Source organism: Gallus gallus, chromosome 12 (genome assembly GCF_016699485.2).
Source record: "Gallus gallus isolate bGalGal1 chromosome 12, bGalGal1.mat.broiler.GRCg7b, whole genome shotgun sequence".
NCBI lineage: Eukaryota > Metazoa > Chordata > Aves > Galliformes > Phasianidae > Gallus > Gallus gallus.
In genome coordinates this window covers 15,833,795-15,853,071 of record NC_052543.1, presented here as the reverse complement: position 1 = coordinate 15,853,071, position 19,277 = coordinate 15,833,795, and the positions used below count along the sequence as shown (strand labels likewise).

The 19,277-nt window shown below is 39.7% G+C and overlaps 1 protein-coding gene across 1 annotated transcript in view; it reads left to right on the top strand.

Moving 5' to 3' along the window:
• The window catches only part of LOC416090 (myoD family inhibitor domain-containing protein-like), a 43,447-nt gene extending 25,676 nt beyond the window's left edge, over window positions 1–17,771 (top strand). Inside the window, exons 4-6 of the mRNA XM_025154650.3 lie at window positions 5,003–5,071; window positions 9,751–9,972; window positions 13,592–17,771. Of these exons, the coding sequence (XP_025010418.1) occupies window positions 5,003–5,071; window positions 9,751–9,972; window positions 13,592–13,851 (551 nt within the window). The 3' untranslated portion in view covers window positions 13,852–17,771. The remainder of the gene's footprint in view (window positions 1–5,002; window positions 5,072–9,750; window positions 9,973–13,591) is intronic.
• The last annotated feature ends 1,506 nt before the right edge of the window (window positions 17,772–19,277 follow it).

Genomic DNA, 19,277 nt, shown 5'->3' with positions numbered 1-19,277 from the left:
AAATCTGCAGCTCTCCACTGAAAGCCTGTGTGTATAATGAAGACTTTGTGCTTGCACTACACATGCCAATGCTACAAAGCCAGGCAGAAACGACCACAGTGAAGGTGCTGTGGTGAGAAGAATTTAAGTGCTTGCTGGTGACTGGGCTGAACCTAATATTTCATGCACTCAAATGTTCAAGCAGCTGCTTGGAAAGGTTTGGAGCACAGACATGAAGGCAACTTTGTTCTGCTGTAAGATTCATCATTTCTAAGAACACTGTTTTGTTCCAAACAGTTTTGTATAAACAGGGAGGGACATCTTGAGTTTCACTGCTCTCCCCTACACCATCCAGGAGTAGTGAGCAGTAGGCTGCATTTTTCAGTATACTTTAAGAAATCATGCTGGTCTAATGGTGTTTTCCCCCACCAAATTCAAGTGCTGACAGCCTCAGAGCTCCTCTGGCATTAATGCTGCGTGAGGATATCTTTGTGACCATAACTGCCAAAGATCACGGGATGCAAAAGGAAGACAGCGTGTGACAGGCTCACAGATTCTGACTGTAGCTGCTCTAAAATTTCAACTTCTCAACAGATAGAGCTTACCAAATATGAAACCTTTCCAAATGTAATGACAGACAAAAAATACTGGGGGGAAAAAAAACAAAAAACACCTTTGTAGTAAATTCAGTAGTGGTTCATCTATAAATTTCCCAAACTAAACAGTAAGCAGTTGCACAGGCATGTCCATCAGTGAGGCTTACCTTTAGTTATTCTGCCAACACATTGAAGAAACCCCTGCCCACTTCTTGGCTCTCTGTTCTGGTTGAGTTTGGTTTTTGAAACTTGATCATATTGGCAGACAGTCTTAACCTCACCAATGGGGTGAGCAATTAACCCTGAGAGGAGGGAAGGAAGGCTGAATTAATGCAGCAGTGCTGCTGAGACAAGGATATAACAGTAATAAGGTTTGGGTTTTTTTCATTTGAAAAATAACACAATCAGTTCAGATAAGATAATGCATCAGAATCACCAGCTTCATGCTGAAGTGAGGAATAAAGAGAATTTAGGAGTACTGAGTTATCTCTAAAACAGAAGGGAAGATAAAACAGGATGTGGAAAGACTTTGTTTCTCCTTACCACAACTTTCCAGGGCTGCTTTATGGGATAGAGCTGTCACATGACCCAAAAGTCCAATCTAGGGCTTACAATCAGTGTCACAAACTGCTGCTCCTTCAGAGCATGAAGAAGTACATGAAACACCATGAGGTCCTGCTGCCCTTTGCATTAGTTTCCCTTACTACCATGGATACATTTCACACTGTCACAGCAACCAGGACATGGATAGAGATGTGAAGAAGAACTTGGTAGGAAAGGAAACAGGGCCTGAGGCAGGACACGGAAGATCTGATCTGGAAACAAACCCTGGGGGCTCTGGCACATCTCTCCTGAAGGATGCACGGCCATGTCCTGCACCCAAGCCCAGTGGTTTCTGTGACCTGTTGACCAGCTGAGGTTACTGCTCTGCTGCAGTTTCATACTTAATCCCAAAGCTGTGATGTTGCTGTGAAAAACCCAGTGATTTATCTGGGGTGCATCAGCTGAGGGTCCCGAGGACCTGGTGCCGAGCTGTGGCAGTGCAGCGCTCGGGGTGCACACCTGCAAACCATCCTGGGAACGTGCCACAAAAGCAGTTGTGAATTTTGCTATTGTGCTCCTTGGGAGCATGAATTATGTCTGGTGTCTAATGCAGATGATGATGTCTGATGCAATAGGCGCTTTTGAATTAGCGCATAAAAACCTTTTCATAAAGTGTTTGGTCTCCCTTTTTTTTCAAAGTCCATTGCGACTGTAAAGTATAAGTGAACAACATAAAATTCACACTGTTCCTTTCAATTCTTTTTTAAGCATCCTTAAATTCAGGTACTTTTTTTTTTTTTCCTGGCTGTACATCCTTACTTTTTATAGTTAAAAGTAATTTTAAAGCAAAAAAGAACATAAACAATATACACTGACTCTTGACACTCCATTGCTTTTTTAAACTAGAATAATAAAAATTTGCAAATGAACAAAAGAGTGGGAGGAAGATATCTGATTTACAATGTTTTTGAGATAAAGAACACTATAAAAAAAGATCAATGTGAATAATAAAGCATTGTTAACTGAGTCATGACATTTCTATTCTCAGTGAAGATTTGAACAGTAGAGCTCTGCAAATGAGCACCTTGTGCCATTTTCAAAGTGGGAGGAAGACATATAATTATAATTTTTAAAGTGAAGAGAATTTTTTAAAAATCTCTGTTAAAAAGTTTATTGAAAAACATATCGACATATCAGTATGACATAAATTACTTTAATTTTATTAAACCAGGAGAGGGGAAAACCTCTTTTTGAAGACTGGCTGCAGAAAGCATTCCTTGAAAAGAATTTTCTTTATTAAAAACTCTTTTCCTAGGATGAAACAGCACTGAATGTCAGCACTACCGTATATTTATTCTGTAACTCTTCCAGCAGCTGAGATCTATAAAAGAAACATATTTTCAAAACAGTTTTAACCTCCATTGTCTTGATCGTTCGTATTAACGTTTTTCATGTCACCTATTGAAATCCCTTAAAGGAACCTTTTATTCAGTCAAAATTAATGAAGCCGTTTTCTTAAACAGCCTCCAGAAAGTAAAAAGGATGTAAGATTATGCGTTTTATTTGACATACGTTCTCTGCCATTTCACTTACTTGTGTGACGAGAGCAAAACATCATATATGTGTTATCAATCCTGCAGAGAAAAGTGATTTTGAAAGAGAAGAAAACTAACTCTGCTCTTGCTGTGTGTGCAGTTTAAATTCAGAGTAAAAATACAGCATTGATCAGATTACCCCAATTGAGTCATTTAGTGCCTTAGCATTCCTCAAGTTAGGGCCCAGCTGTGAAATCATAGTTGGGGCCAAACTTTGCTGCTAGGTGTGTGCACATGGCTCCCATTTTCTTCAAAGGGAATGGCACACATGGCCAATATTTAACTTTCACCTCTTCCATTTTTCAGCTAGCAGAGCCAGAACCAATGCAGGCAATTTAATAGAATTAAGAATATAGTCAAGATTTCCAGGACTTACTAGTGATTTGAGCTATATAATTCAATACACCTCAAAGCGCAGATGCTGAGCATATTCTGAAAAGCAGGCCATCTCAAATGTCCTATTTTAAGCAAGTAAAATCATAAATCACTTTGAGCATTTTGGCCCTCAGATTCTAACAGCCAACAGGGTGCAGGATACCTCTTCAAAATTCTAAGTTCCAATTTCTGGGTTGGCTGAGATGCCTGGCTGACTTACCACTTCCTATCCCATTTTGGGCACTGTGGTGTTTGCTCTTATTTCACCCCTCTGCCATTACCAGCAGGGCTTGAACACAGCACAGATGCCCACCTGCGGCATCTGCCTCCTCAAGAAAATGTAGGGTACAGTGCAGTGAATCCTTTGGGATGGACCACGTGACTTTGAAGTGCAAGTGCCTCAGAGGTGCATAAGTATGCATCCCAAAGCGATGTCTAGATGCCCCGAGGTATATGCAGATCTTTATTTCAGCTCAAGGTCAGGTGGAAAACTTTCCTACCATCCTTTTTGACGCTTCCCATAGTTTTCCCCCAACTCCATCTGTTCCTCACCCATCTCCTTCCCTCCACACTCGCCTCCCTCTTCTTCCTGTGTCCATCTGTTCCCTCCTTCCTCAATACGAGCTGGGGAAGGGAAGTGAATTCAGTCATTCACTGAACAGATTTCAAGACGAATACCCTCCCTTTCCCGTTCTAACTTCATTCATCATGGTAAAAATTATAATGAATAGAAATGTTGAAGGTGAAAATTTATTAGGGATTGTGTTGCTTTCTTATATCAAAAGCAGTTAAAGCTACATATAAACATTGGCTTCATTCATTTTTTTTAATATATGGTATAATTAGAGAGAAATATTAGTGGAAGTGCTTGGTATGCAGTCCATCAACACATGCCTGTCAGAGTTTAGGATCTGGGCCAAAATATTTTGCTAGTCCTCTGATAGATTTATAATAAGCCTATGGAAGGTTTTACAGTCAGCTGCGTCACTAATTCATAAAGTTAAAATGTATGCAATGAGGTCAAAAATTCACTATTGATAAAACACCCCCTCCAGGGATTGCACCATTAACTTTGTTACAGAAAAAAAAAAAAGAAAAAAAAAAAAAAGAAAAAAAAAAAGTAAACCCAAAGCTTCTGTGAATTACCAGTCCATCATCATAAATCAGAAGAGAAGCACTTGCACAAGTTCATGATGTCATAGAAATATTTATAGCTTTGTGTACTATTTCCTGTTGCCCTATTACAAAAATAAACAGTCTCCAGATCCCTTGTATCCTCATGCTTGAGCTCAGCAAAACGCAATGGGCATGAGACCATGAGAGCACCTACAATATACTACTCTGAATCTGCCTGGGCTTGTCGCAGGGACAAGCCCCCATCCCACTTTGTCCCTCTGACTCCGGGTGAAGAAGGAAAGGGAAGACTGAATACTCCAAGCACTTCATGGGAAACGGATGGGCAAGTGCAAGAGAGGTGGAGGAGCTCAGCACTCACATGAGGACCTTGGGCATCTTGCTCACTAGGAAAGCTAAGCAATGGAGGCTAGGCCTTGGGAGTGTCTTCCTTCCTCCTCCTTCACTTTCAGGAACCTCATCTAAGGTCTCTAGGGTACTTGGGAATGGATGATGGCCCCCAGTTCATTATAAATATCCCAGTCCCAACACTTTCTGAAACAAATCAAAATAAGAACCATTGTGCCTGCATTGATCCCCTTGCCCTGGCCCCTCAGATAAAACTTTCTCTCCCAAGGAATGATGTGACCTTTAAGGTCTCTTTTAACCCAAGTCATTCTGTGTCTCTATGAAGGAAGCATGCTTGGCTCCCCTAAATGACTGGTGGTTGAAGCAGTTTTTGTGCTGAGCCACATCTATTTACAAAGTTTCTCTGTAACGTTGTGTTGTTTTTCCACCAAGACAGCTGCATCAGCTCCCTGCCTCTCCCAGTTCTCCATGAGGTGATGCTGAGCAGTGAGGACCACCCAGGTAAGCTGCCAGCCCCATGCGTGTATCACATCACACATTGCAGCTGCACATCTGGCCTCCCCTCACATTGCTGCAAATAATTATTTAAAGAAAATATTGTATCCTTTAGACAGGTGACCAAAGGTCTTTTTCTTTCTTCCTTTTCCATCTCTTGCTCTCTTTTCTGGAGTTTGGGTCTCATTTTTATGCTAGTCTTTTCAAACCAACTGAGTTCAGTTCAAGTCTTTAAACTTACAAGTTATCCTCCATCAGGTCTGATGTAGCTCTACTGGCTCCATCTCAGGACTGAATGGACATGGCACTCAGCTCCTCAAGTGATGAGCACGTGCTACATTAAATAGACAGGCCATGACAGCAGTGCATAGGATAGGGAATGGCAGGGAGATCAGCCAGGCGTTCCTTTGGTGTTTCTTCTGCGCTGATATACAAAGATGCCTCACGGTGAAATTAAGAAGTTACACATCCTTAACTGCCAGGGTTTTCCACAGAATTCACTGTTAACCCTTGGGACTCCTTGCCCCGGGAACACAAAGCTGGGGCTGCAGCCAGAGTGGATTGGGAACAGAGCCATGCACCCACTTGTCCCTTGCTGTAAGATATACATGAGCTCTACATGGCTCTACAGCATTGCCCATATTGCTTCAACTCCTGTCCAGCAGAACACAGCCCTCACATTCCCACAGTCGCTTGCCAAAGCAAAAAAAAAAAAAAAAAGAAAAGCAGACTTAAAGCTCTTATATACCATTGTATAAAAACTAATTTCTAGAGTGTGCTAGGAAATTCTACCTCCTGTTCTCCAGGGCTGCAAGACCCTGGTTTGTGCTTGAGCCAATGAAGAGAAATAGGGGTCAGGTGACCTGCTGTAAATACCAGTCTCAAACAGCACTACCGCTCCTTGCTATTAACAAGAGGGATCTGTGGCTGGCATCAGTGGGAAGCAGGTGATTTACTTCGTGCTTTCATGAATTCAGACACTGTAGTCAGCGGCCTGAATCACCCAGCTTAATAAACGTCTCAGTACTCACATTAAATTTCTACTATTTGTCTTTAATACAAACATGGGTAAGCAATCCCAGTTCCCTGCTATAACAGTCCAAGCAAGCCCCAGCTTCCCCGGATAAGGAATAAATTGGCTACTCCAGGATACTTTTAAAAAATGGTACATTAAGGGAGTTTGCCCCTAACTACCTCTAACAGTCTGGCCAACACAGAATAGCCTGGGATCTTTTTTATCACAATGCATCTATTTTTTCCTTCTAATCCAGTTCAGTGGATGATTTTTATCAGTTAAAAATGGGGATTTGCAGACAGGTGGAACAGAGTACACAGGCTCTTAGAAGACTAACAAAGTTTTGCCTCCTGCCCATCTCCAATTGCTGTTTGTTTTTTTTTTAATGTTCTCATTTAAAAGCAGTCATAAATAATATCAGTGGTACATAATATATATTTTTTAAATCCCGTTTGGCTCTGCTTATTTGTTCTCATCTCTCAGCCTATTACTGCTCCATGCAGAAACAAACTATAAAAAAAGGAAAGAAAAAAAAAGCTAACCACTTTTTTATGCTGGCCTAGCATAATCTTTATTTCTTTAAACACTTTGTGCAAACATTAAATTGATAAAAGACATAATGTAGAAGGACCCACAGCTGAACTGAAGGTAATTGCATAAAAATGAAATGGAGACCTATAATTGTACACTGCTTTAGCCTCTATCGCACTGTTTTCTGGAAGCACGGATCTCGCTTGTCATAGCAAGTTGCTTGTTACAGTGATTGCATGAAGACTTGATCTAGCTGTACAAGACAAGTATAACATTACTTAAAGGGAGCTTTTCAAACTAAGAGTCTGACACTAAAATGTACTGTATTTTCAAAGATGTAGTACGCTTTAACAAACAGAAGAGTCCTTGAATGACAGCTTTTGTTACCCTTTTGTTTGATGGTGCTGTATTGAAAAATTCAGGTTATGTCTATGCCTTTCTATTTCTGGTTTTGATTTCTCTTCAACAGCACTTCAAGAATAAAAATTAACTTGAAGCATGAATAGTAGAAGTCGGTGGATACAGTAAATGTTAGTCTGGCATTTACTGATTACTTCCGTCTGATTTTTTTCAGTCTCGTTTGTTGAATGCTTAAATGCATTCCGTGGGCCATTGTGTTGTGGCAAAATAGGGAAACTGAACAGATATATTGCAATTTAAAATATATCCAACTTAGACATTAGGGCTAATTTTGAAAGGGGGAAATGATACAAAATGTCATTCTTGCGTAGGCCTTTCAGTCTGACCCACATGTATTCAACTGCTCAGCCCATGTTCAGCTCTCAGCCTGAGTGAATAAGATCCATTTGTAAGACTGGCACCTGAATATCAGATGGGGCACGTGCCTTTTGGGCCCACAAATCAATTATTATCCAATAATAGCAATGCATGACCAGGAGGACATTGCTTCTTCCAGATCTCTGCTACTTCCACTAACATCGCCTTTCTAGGAGATGGAATATTATTGGAAGAAAGCACAGGGGAAATTGTGATATGTCATTGATTTATAAACACTGGAAAATAGTAGTTACTGAACATATAAGTACACCCAAATTGCATGAATTTTCACATTTTGGATTCAAGAGGTTAATCAAGAAGTTGCAGAGGAAAAAAAAACTATACTTATTGCTCTGGAAAAAAAAAGCTATCAGCAAATTATTATAGCTAAAAAACACTAACGTATTTGTCTAGGACTCTTGTTTCCTTCAATCAAGCGTGCAACCTACAGGTTCTGCATTGCTGCATCACAACCAGAGGAGCCACTGCCTCTTCTGCCCTTTCAAGTCTCACCTGTGGCTTTCTGTCATCACAACACTCACAAAACCTGACAGCTGTAGGTTTCCAAGCCCCCTCTCTGTGCCACTACTGCCTTACTGCCTTCTTCCTTCCACTTCTTTCTATCCTACCAGTCACTCCTTGCCTAAGGCCAACCTATAGACTCTCTGGGACAGGGAAACCCACAGTTCCTTTACAGCAGACCTTGTCTTCACTACAAGTTCACAGTCAAGAAAAAAAATAGCTGCCAACAAACATTTTATAACCATGATTTAAAATCAAAATGAATACACTAGCGTAGCATTTCCTTTTATCCTCTTCCATGCTATTACTCTGATAACCTGTGCCCAGATTTCTCACTGTTAGAAACACCACTGCATGAAGATGACAGTAGGATGAAATCTGATTATGGGTAAAATCTCATATGAAATTTTCTCTCATTCCATAAGTAGACAAAACAGAGAGAACTTGGAGTCTATCTTCTCCATCACCCTGTAATGGAAAACAGCTTCTAGAAAGGCTTTGCATTTTCTTCTCCAGGGCAAACAAATCCAGCTCTGTCCACCTCTCCTCTGACATCAGGCTCCCCTCACCACCTTGCTGACTTCCACAAGGCTCTCTCCAGAGACAGTAATACCTTAAAGCTTTGTTTTTTCTCAGTTCAAGCCTGATGGTCACAATGTTCTTATCTGCTCATCTTGCAGTCCATTCATCCTGCCCAAATTTCCTTCTTTCTGCTACGAGTAAAATTGTAGGAGCACAACTGCAAGGTTTCACTCTTTATCAATCTTTTCTTGTTTTTTTTCTTTAATATACAACAGGCATCAAAGGTACCTGAAAAACAAGAGATAAGCAAGATCTCTCCTCTGGCTCCTTGTAGCAGAGAGCAGACTAACTGCTTTAGAGTATTTTCTGATCCTCTTTGAAAGTAATGTTTGCTAAACTGAGGTGTTTGTAAAGATTGATTTTCTGTATATAGCATAAGAGCAAGCATATCACAAGATTCAAGGAAGATAAGAAGTGAAGCTGTGCTTGATATGAGGTGCAGGAGTTAATCAGTAGAAGATAAGAACTAATGGGCTTTTATCATCCCAGCAGTAGAGCAAATGACTGTATTTCTTGGACTCTTGATCACTTTGGAAAATAAGTGTAACTGTACATCAACCCATGTTTATCTGCTCCTAAGAAGTTCTTCAAGAATACATTGAGCTCAGAACTCTTCTCCCCTAATTGGGACTTAGAAGTAAGCTCTGTCTCTGGTTTTTGAGATGACTCTCTGGAACAGTGACAGCATGCAAAGTATCCCACCTTCTAGTTGAATTTCAGGCCAGCAATACAAGCATGGATGAAGTTACAAAACACCAAAACTCAATTTAAAACAAAGATAATCTGATTTTCTTTGCAAGAAGACTATGAACCATGGCCAGCTGGCACCACTCCATCTAGGTACTACCTACACACATTGTTGGCTGTAAATTTAGGGAAACGAGAGCTGCTGTTGAAAAACCAAATTATTGTTTTGTATTCTCGCGTCTCACAAACCAAAGTTAGGAAAGCATACTGCAAATAGATTTCTGCTGAGGCTATAGTTCTGTTCTCTCTTCTCACCTGATCCCACCCAGTGGAAGGGAGTTGTTATTTAGCCAATAAATCCTCTGGGTTTAAGAGAAAACTCTCCAGTGCAAGTTTACGATTGCTTGTTCGATAAATAAACTTTACATATGTAAAGAGACTGAAATCAAGTAGGGTTAGCCCTTAGAAGTGAAGACCTATATGCTCAGAAATTCTGTATATGTTATTTCTTCAGATCTATGCTTTAGTATCACAAACAAGTCTTTTTCCTTTTTTTTCCTAATCCCACCAGAAAACCAGCTTACAAATGAAAAACATACAGACGAAAAGACTGTGAAAGGTATTGTTATGAGTTCTGTCGCAGAATTTAGCATGGCAGACACTTCATCGAAAGAAACCAAAAACGAGAAGAAATTGTCAGAAGCAAGCAGATCATCCATTGCTTCCCTGGAGAAATGCAGAGAATTCACCTACATTGAAGACAACGCGTCAGTTCATCAGAGAGACAGTGATGGTATGTTTGGTAAAACAAATTGCATTGAAGCACATTTCTAAATAATAACCACTTCAGAGCATATCTAACTTGAAATAAATGCTTATATGCTTAATGGGAAGTTCAAGAACATAGCCAAAAGCAGTAATAAGTTGCTCTATAGACGTTTTCTCATTTGAGTGATGAGAATCTGTAGAAGAGAATCTTAAATTCTCAATGATATTATAGTCATAGAAGAGAAGCTTACGACCTACAGAGCTGCTGTGCTCCCCTATGTGTGAACACTACATGTTGCTAAAGCATAACCTGCTCTTGGGCTACTGATCAGAGCTGTGTCACCTTGCCAGAAGAAGAAGCTGATCTTTTTAATTGTGTAAGAGCATGCATTAAGGAGCAGAATATCTCTAATTTTGTTGTTGTTAAGGAAGGATCTAAGAAAGAAGAAAGAGAAATGGTTGTGCCGTGGGCTATGACTCCTGGTTACAGCCCTGATTTTAGTGAATGACCAGCACCTGAGGAGCTATTCCTGGTTATTAGCATAGATGTGAAAAAAGTACTTATGTGAATCATTTGTGAAGTTTCTAATGTGTGTCTTATGCAATAACAGATAAGTGTTTCATATAAAGCAGCACTGAGATCTATCATGTATATGATAAAAATGATCCCTGAATTAAGAACTTCTGAAAACAGGTCAACACAATAAACTGCAATGCTCTCAAGGAACAACTACTATCTCTGTTGTAACAATGATCCTGTAACAAAAGTGATGTGTCTGTCACTTCTGTTAGACTGCATTTAATTTCAATGAAGGACAGTCAGTGTTCCTTCCATTTAAGGGATTCATCCTCCTGCCCAGACACTCACCGCTTTCTGATTGACTATCAGATCAGGCCCCTCAATCATTACTGGCACATAGGTGTGTACATATAATGAAAATAACAGATTTCATAATCCTTAAAAAGGATTCAGAATTAAGAAATTAAGAAAAAAAATTTTAAAAAAGCTACGCTGAATTAATAATGTTACATACTGGACAGAAGCCAAGAGAACCAAAGGAAACCAGATTTGTGGTTGTCACTGCGTACTCTGCTCTCCCTACTCTGACAAGTTGCTGCTTACTTCACACACATACAAGGCTAAATCCTACTCACTGGTGCATGGAGGATCTCCAAAAGCAGAGCAATTGGAGATGTGCTGAGAGAAGAGCAGATCCAAAGCTCAGAGGTCTCACCATGCTGGCCCAGGTGGAATGAGCAAGCTCTAGTCCACGTTTGTGCTGAACAGAGGGCAAACTGCAGCCACCAGACAAGAACAGGAAAAACTAGAGATGAAGCAGGCTGGCTAAATTATTATAAGTTCTTCTTTTGTGGTAATTAATCTACTAATGTAGAGAATGAGAGCTGAGGTCATTGTTCTCACTGAGATAAATGCAATAATGTCTTTTTGCAAACAGCGGGGAAAACAGAAGAGAAAACAGGAGATTGCATCTCCTTTTATGCAGTTTGTGGCTAATTTATTTTCAAATATATAAATGAATGCATAGGAATGGATGCTTAATTGCTAATATCTATTATTTATATACATTACCCCACTTAAAACAGGACAAAAAAAGCCTCACACATGCAGATTTTTCGAAATGTGTTACATCCATTATCACAGTTCATGGTGTGTGCTCTGATGGGAATTTAAAAGCATCTTTACTGCACATCACAGACTCTGTGCCGAAACATTACTTTATTATTAAAGTCTTGTGCTTTTCGTGCGCTTCTTCTCCTGGATGGAGCCCTAAGGATGGTACCTTTTCTCTGAAGATTACAGAAGCACCAATATGGTGAGCACATCAGGGGAAAAAAAAAAAAAAAGATATTAGAAAAGAGATCTTTGGAGAGGAAAAAAAAAACTAAAAGGAAAGATCCTTAATTGAGACATGGTTTTGAATATCATCTCTTGTATCTAGGTATAGAAAGAAAATTTCATAAACACATTAAGAAAAATAGTCTTAATTACACCATAGGCTACTGGATAAAATGATTACATTTTCTACACTGTAAATTTCATACAATTAAATGCAGCAGTGTCACCTTATAAAATGTTTCAATTTTATAATTATTTCAGTTCATTTACTTAGAAAAAAATATAAGCATGAATTTACTCAGTATCACCAAAATCTAGTCATTCTTATTCAACAGAACTGACTTAGAAGTTAGTTGTGCTTGTCTGAACCTAAATAGATCTTGACATATTTAAATAAGTATTAAAATTGATAGCATTGATGATGATATGCTACTCAGAAAGGAGTTCAATCACACTCTATTTGTTCTTGCTACCTGCTATAACTGCCTTTTTTTGTACACATGAAGACATTGGAATGATTTTTAATTTTGTTTTCCGTCAAGAAATCTTTCATAAAAAAAAAAAAAAAAGAGAGAGAAAGAAAAAAAAAAGGAGCATAATTCTGGAAACTTCCTGGCAGTGAACTTTATGTTACGCGAGATAAAAAAATGCCACAACTGAACCAATGCAGTTGAATGAGTTCACAGTTAGTCATCCCAGGGCAAGAAATGCGGATGTAACCATATGGTTTCCTGAAAGAACCAATGAAAAGACATTTGTGTTGTTGAAAGCATTTTCCTTTTCCAAAAACAAGGAGGGGAAAAAAGTGGAAACGTTTGGTTCTTTGCGATCCAACAGGATTCACACCGTCAGAATCTCGCACCTGCTTGGGGCCCTGCTGCACTCCACCAGCTTCCCCAGATGCCATAGTTCAAACGTGGGGTGGTAATCAATTGGTTTCTTTTTAGGGGAGCGAATAGAAGAGAAAGTCTTTTGTCACAGACAGACATCATCCTTCCTGATATTGTTTTCCAATTTTTTTTGTCTCATTTTGGAAGTTGGCAAGGCTGTAAATGAAAAGGTGGTAAAATTTGGGAGTGAAAGTAGAAGGGCTTTGGGCTGAGAATCCATCACACTACCCTCTGTCAGTGTAGTTCTCTGTACTTGCTGTTACCCCTTCTCTTTGGCTAGGCCATCTAGCAGTCATTAAACAGTTCTATGGAATCAAACCTCTAATAGGAGCCAAACTGTAAGTAGATGAGGAATCTGTAATTGTTTTTTCCACACTGTGTGTACAGCTCTCAGTCATCTCAGATCATCTCTCTCTCAGATCATCTCAGTCCTTGTCCAGATACCACATCTAATTCATGGGCTAAGGACACCACGTCCCACACATCCAGAACAGCCGGGTACAGCAGTAAGAACCAGACCTGGAGAGTCTGAGGACCTGCTCCACTCCCCATAAAAGCTTTGGGTGTTTGTGCATTGACTTCCAGCAAGGGAAGAATCAGAGCACAGCAACAGGCAGCCCAGAAAAGATCTTCTGAAAAAAAGATTCAGTACCAAATTATTTGTAAGCAAAAAATTACTCTTGAAAGAGTTTTTCTTGGGGGGGAATTCTTTTGTTGATTTTTTTTTTTAAACCTTCAAAGAAATAGCAGCAGCAGCCTGATTGTTTTTATCTTTCCATATTTCCATAGCGTCAAATTCAAGGAATTATCTCATTTTTGCATAATCGCAGCAACACAATCTTGGGTAATCAAGCATGCCCTTTTTCTCATGTCTCCCTGCTTTTCCTTTTTCTCAGATGAATGTGCAACACTTATCCTGGCCTGCTTGTTCTGCCAATTTTGGGACTTTCTTATAATGCTGCCTGATACCTGTGAACACTGGCTGATAGATACCTGTTGTCCATCCAATAGATACTACCAGACCTCCGATGAAGACCACTCCAACAACGACTGCAACTGTGACTGTGACATTGATTGCAGCCTCTTTGAGTCCTGCCATGAGACTGGCGAATGCCTGGAACTTGCCATGGAGATTTCTGAAGTCTGCTATCGCTAATAGGAAAACAATTGACAAAAAAATCCTGAAAACTGCCTGAAAGGGATTGGACAGAGTACAAGGAGACTTTTGTTTTTCAGAAAAGATAACAGGAATGTTTTCCAACCAGGACTATACCATCATGCTGCTCCCACTCTGGAGGTCTGTATATCTGTAACGTACTGGTTCTATGATAATAAAGGGCAAAAAAAGATCTCCTTTGCCATAGACAACAACAGAATTCCTAAGTGCCAAGTGTGCTCAATGTGTTACCTGCTGCCAATGCAATGCTTTTATAAACCCCTAATTGCTTTAAACACGGATTTCCCCCATTCACAAACACATGACAAATTAGGACATTCTTTTAGGACTGATATATATTAGTTCATCTTCCTAATGGATTCATACATAAACATGTATTACACGTTGTTGGTTATTATTAATAATGTATGATACAGCATCATTTTATAATTAAAAATTTATTTATTCAATCTCTTAAAACACACTTATATGCTCAGTTTAGGTAGAAAAGAAAATTAAATGAATTAGAAACCATGCTAGCTGTAATTACAGCAAATGCCTCTAAAAATCTCCAGTGAATTTTGTGGAGGAAGCACTTTAACAGGGTAGTGCAACTCGACAGTGTATTAATGTGCGTGCCTATGGTTATGTAATAACAGGTTATGCCTATTGTTCATTAGTTGCAGAAAAGGGCTCCTTAAGTGTAATTAGCCTAAATGGGAATTGACTGCACACTTCCAGAGGAGAATTACCCCGTGGATAGCCAGTAACTCCTTTGCCTGATTTTCATTTGCAAGATTCCTGCAAGCAGCAGAATATTGCCATCTATTCTAGTGGAAACAGGCATCTCCACCTGTGCACAAAAGATTACAAAATGACAGTATCTATCCTGGTTGTGCTTTCAGACTCCCTCTATCTTTTTTCTGATGGCAGGTCTGATTAATAAAAAGGAAATACATATTGTGCATCACACATATGACAACAAAAGCATGTAAATTCAGCCGCCTCAGGGTGCAGAACGATTGTATAAAGCACAGAGGAAAATACAGAGTTGCTTGCTCACATTAGATATTTATAGACTAACACCAAAGAACATATTTGCTTTGTATAGTCACAAAAGTTCTCCCAGAACCCCACTGATCTCAGTGTAGAAGTGCCTGGGGAATCCCAAACAAGAGTTCTGGACAAGATTACAGGATACTCAGCTTTGCTGAAATCATTGAGGCCACTTGTTTAATAAGCTGAGTCTCAAATCTCCAGTCGTGACGCACAAATTTTTAATGTATGGAAATAGAGAGCAATGTGAATTTCCATTGTTTTCCTCTTCTGGACATCAGAAAGTAAGGAGTAGGTAGAAATGCTAACAGCATAGTTACCTCGTAGCAAATTAAACACTTCTACCATAACAAATAAATAATGAGATGGCTTTGAGGACAACAAACCTAGAAATACAGTCTGAAGCCCAGTGTACCTTGCTTCTGTGCTCCTTCCAGGACATCTGTGGGGAAAATAATAGGTTTTCTTCTTCTAATTACAGTGGCCTTTTGTGAGTTGTAGCCACCTGAAGGAAGAAAGTCATTAGTTCTTAATTGTCACACCTGTGCCAGCCTGCCAGATGCGATGGGACCCAAACATGGGAAGTACTAACCACCGCCATCTGCAAGGCACTGTATTTGCACACCTGGGGCTGAGCAAAGCTGAGTCTTACCACTCCAGTTTTCACTCTCCTGCAGGTTTTTGATCTTAAATCTGATCATACTGAGCATTAAGACTACACTGGTAGGGCAACATTTTGGGTGTTGGTGACAGAGGCCTGGATCATTCCAAAACTGCCATAGGTTGTCTTCGACAAATTGGCAAGTAGGCTTGTGTGAATAAAGAGATGGACCCACAACATTTAAAAGTCATAAGAGGAGCAATTTCACCCACACATATTTTCTGAGAGGAGTACCAACAGTGATGCATACTGGCAATACTTGCTCTTGATGTTGCCATCCAAAAAAGAGCTTTTCACTTTTGCAATGTCTGGAAGGAGCCCAAGAGGTATCCGGAGGGTGACGTACACCAAAGCACAGCCAGCGAGGTGTATTGAGGTGAAGTGTTTGCTTGTCTCTTTCCAGCTCTGAGCTCACGAGACTTTACACTTTTGCCATGCTGGGATAACCTGTGATAGATGTCTTCATGTATCAGTTCTGAAACCAAATTAAATTGAGGATTATGTGTATAAAATATTCTTTTCAACTATTCCACTATTCAAAAAAAAAAAAAAAAAAAAAAAAGCCTTTCTTCCTGTTGTAGTGTGTAGGTTGGCATACTGAAGTCATGTCTACTATAGGGCACGGGTAAGGTCAAAGACAGGTTTTAAATGGTTGTGGCCACAGCCATGGCTAGACAGGATGCCCCAACAATATGAATTGAATCATGCTGGAAAATATTGGGAACTGCTAACATGATGAACAGGAGTGTTTTAAACAGTGCAGCAATATCTTCTTGCCTAAAGTCTACAATGACACATTGCTCAGTTTCCTGTTTTAGGAAGTAGATTTTTAGAAGAATTTTGTGTAAGCAATGAAATCTTGAGAAATGTGTTAATAGTCTTCCATATTTAATGGTTTTCATACCTTATTTCATGCAACATAATAGAGCCAGCAGCTCATGACAACTTTGTTTTCTGCCATAAAAGCGTTAATTGTAATGTTATACTTTCACAATGCTGGGACCATTTAATGCTTTGACACCAGAAAAACAAAGATTTTTCTTTTCCATTCAGCATTCCAGAAACTGGATTTCCTGTCTGGGGAACCACCCTATTCCTACATTAAGCTGACTTCCTCAGCCAGAGAAATACCTGTTTATCAGATAAGAACATGGATATAGACATTCCAGTTAAGCAGAACTATCAGGAACAATTTGAGGCTCTCTCTGTATTTTTCCTTTACTGTGGAGAAAGGCCTGAGTGTGCGAGTAGGAGGCATTTGGGTGGATGGCTGTTCTGAACATGTTGGACTCAGCTGTGCTCCCGGAGAGATGTCAGCTCTGCAGTGTGTGAAACTGACTCCTCAGAACAACAAATAAACGTTACCATTTTGCAAACGGGAACATCGCTCCGACACGACGCCTCTCCTCAGCACCATAAATGAGCCGACAGATTGGTTGGGGGAAGAGAGAGACGGAGATAATAACGAAGATCTATAATCGCTGCCTTCTACAGGAACGGACCACGGGATGCTCTCTAAGGATCTCCTCTTGGAAATGACTCACCAATCTCATCCTTACAAAAAAAAAAAATAAAATAAAATGTCCTTTTATCTCCTTTCATTGTGCTGATTCGGATGCAAACTCTTTGCAGCTGAAATTGTCATTTGCTAAATACTGTATTGCACCCAGCACTGTCTGAGGACCCAATGACAAGGCTTCGGGGTGCTCCTGGAAATTTAAGCAGTTAACTCAAAGGAAATGCAATTCTCCAACTGAACCTTAAGTGAGTCTTCTCATTTGTAGTTCTGGTGCCTTACACTCCATGCACAGAAGTCCCTTTAGATAGGGGGCAAACAAAAATTATCCCATGTACTTTTCTGAATTCAGGAATTCAGGAGCATATTATATTATTGCCTGTGACTTTCCTTTACTTCCTAGAGCATTTTAATCCTTCATACTCTCTTAAGCAATCACAACCAGAATAACCAAGCTCTTCCAAATGTCAAGACGACTCTTGCCTTAACTCCAGTGCTGCTTAGGGATTCAGACTGCATGCTACAGCTGAGCTCTAGAAGACATTGTTTCTCAGGAAGAAAGCAAAATATAGGAGCAAGTAAGATGCTTGCAATCCTATTGTTATGCCTGTATATATGGAAAAACTTTAATTACTGTTTGACTAAGAATGTATATATCTATTAAACGTATCTTTTAATTATGTGAAATGAGTGGTTCCAATCTGTATTTTGCATTGCTGTCTTTGTCATCCATGCCAAGTTGTATTTTAGGTCTCTTAAATGAAAAGAAAGTTTCCTGTTATGCAAGAACATAAGGTTACTGCACAGACTGGGATCACTAGGCACTTCTCTACCATAACTCACACTAAGAGAGTATTAATCATAATTAATAATCTATCATTCCTGTGGTTGAAAAAAAAAAGGAAGCAGTTCTTGAGAAACTGCACTTTTTCTTTGCATGCTTCATGTAATTGCAGAGAAAAACAATTATATGGAATTCATTATTCTGCTGGTAATGATCTAGATTTTCTTAGCATTGCACACGAACAGGAATTGTTGCCATCTGATGTGTGTTACATGGCCTGTGCAAAATGAGTTGGTGGGCATAAGCCAACTCCTAATGGATTTGTGCCCGTATCACAAAAAAACATTATTATAATTTGTACCCTTAGGAGAAATGCCAAGGCCTGAGAGTAAATGGAGCACTTTCTGTCCCAAGTGCTAGCTCTTCCATGGTCAGAGTAGAAAAAGCAATGCTGAACTGCATCAGCTGCCTCTGTAACAGGCCTCGCTCCTCTGAGATATCCCCTGGCATCTCAAATGCCCCTTAAAACAAGGAGAAAAACGGCTCTGAAGGGGCATACTCAGCATGCCTCTTCCCCCTCCCCCAGTAAAATCATCATAGAGTTTGCACGAGCAGAAAATGAAGCAGAGGCAGTCACTGTCAGTATATAATTTGTCCTCTTTTTAGGCGTATCTAGAAGGGAGCTAAGAAAAATCTATTGTCACTAAATATAACGTACCTACTCATAAATCCCCACCTGAAATCTGAGAAATTTGCAAGCCAGAAAATGTTGAATGTCACTGAGTTATCTTCTCCTCGAGCCTTCCAGGAGCGAGCCACCACTCTCCTGAGATTGAGGAGGGACCTCAGAAGACTGTATACTTCCAACCAGGCAGTTCACAGGTGCTACAGCATCCTGCTTATAGAATGTAAAGAAGAAGAAGAAAAAAACATTTCTCATAGGCATTGTGTTGATGGCCTGCCCGAGCAGGGCAGTTTAAGTGACAAAGTAATCTGTTATTAGGGAACCTTGCCACTGAAACAGTCACTTACAGCCTCATGCCACAGCATATTAGAATGATCATGGTATGAAGAGAAAGAGGAAAACCCCACACCTTATACAAGCACACAGGAAAATCACCATCAATATCATTAAGATGCAGACTCAATTTATGTGGCCAGTTTTGCCACGATTTCTACGAAGTAGACAATAATATCAGAGAGCAGTGAAGAAAATATTATTAGATCAACTGTATAAAAAGCATGAGTGATTCCATTAGCAAGCACAGCTGAGAAAAGGCAAGATTTAAATCAAATCTAAATACGATAAGATTATACAGCCAAAGTGACATGTCCATTTTAGAAAGCACACAGGGTGAGGTGAAGATGCAGAACAAAAGTAGAGTTTTGGTTTTATGCCATGACACGTG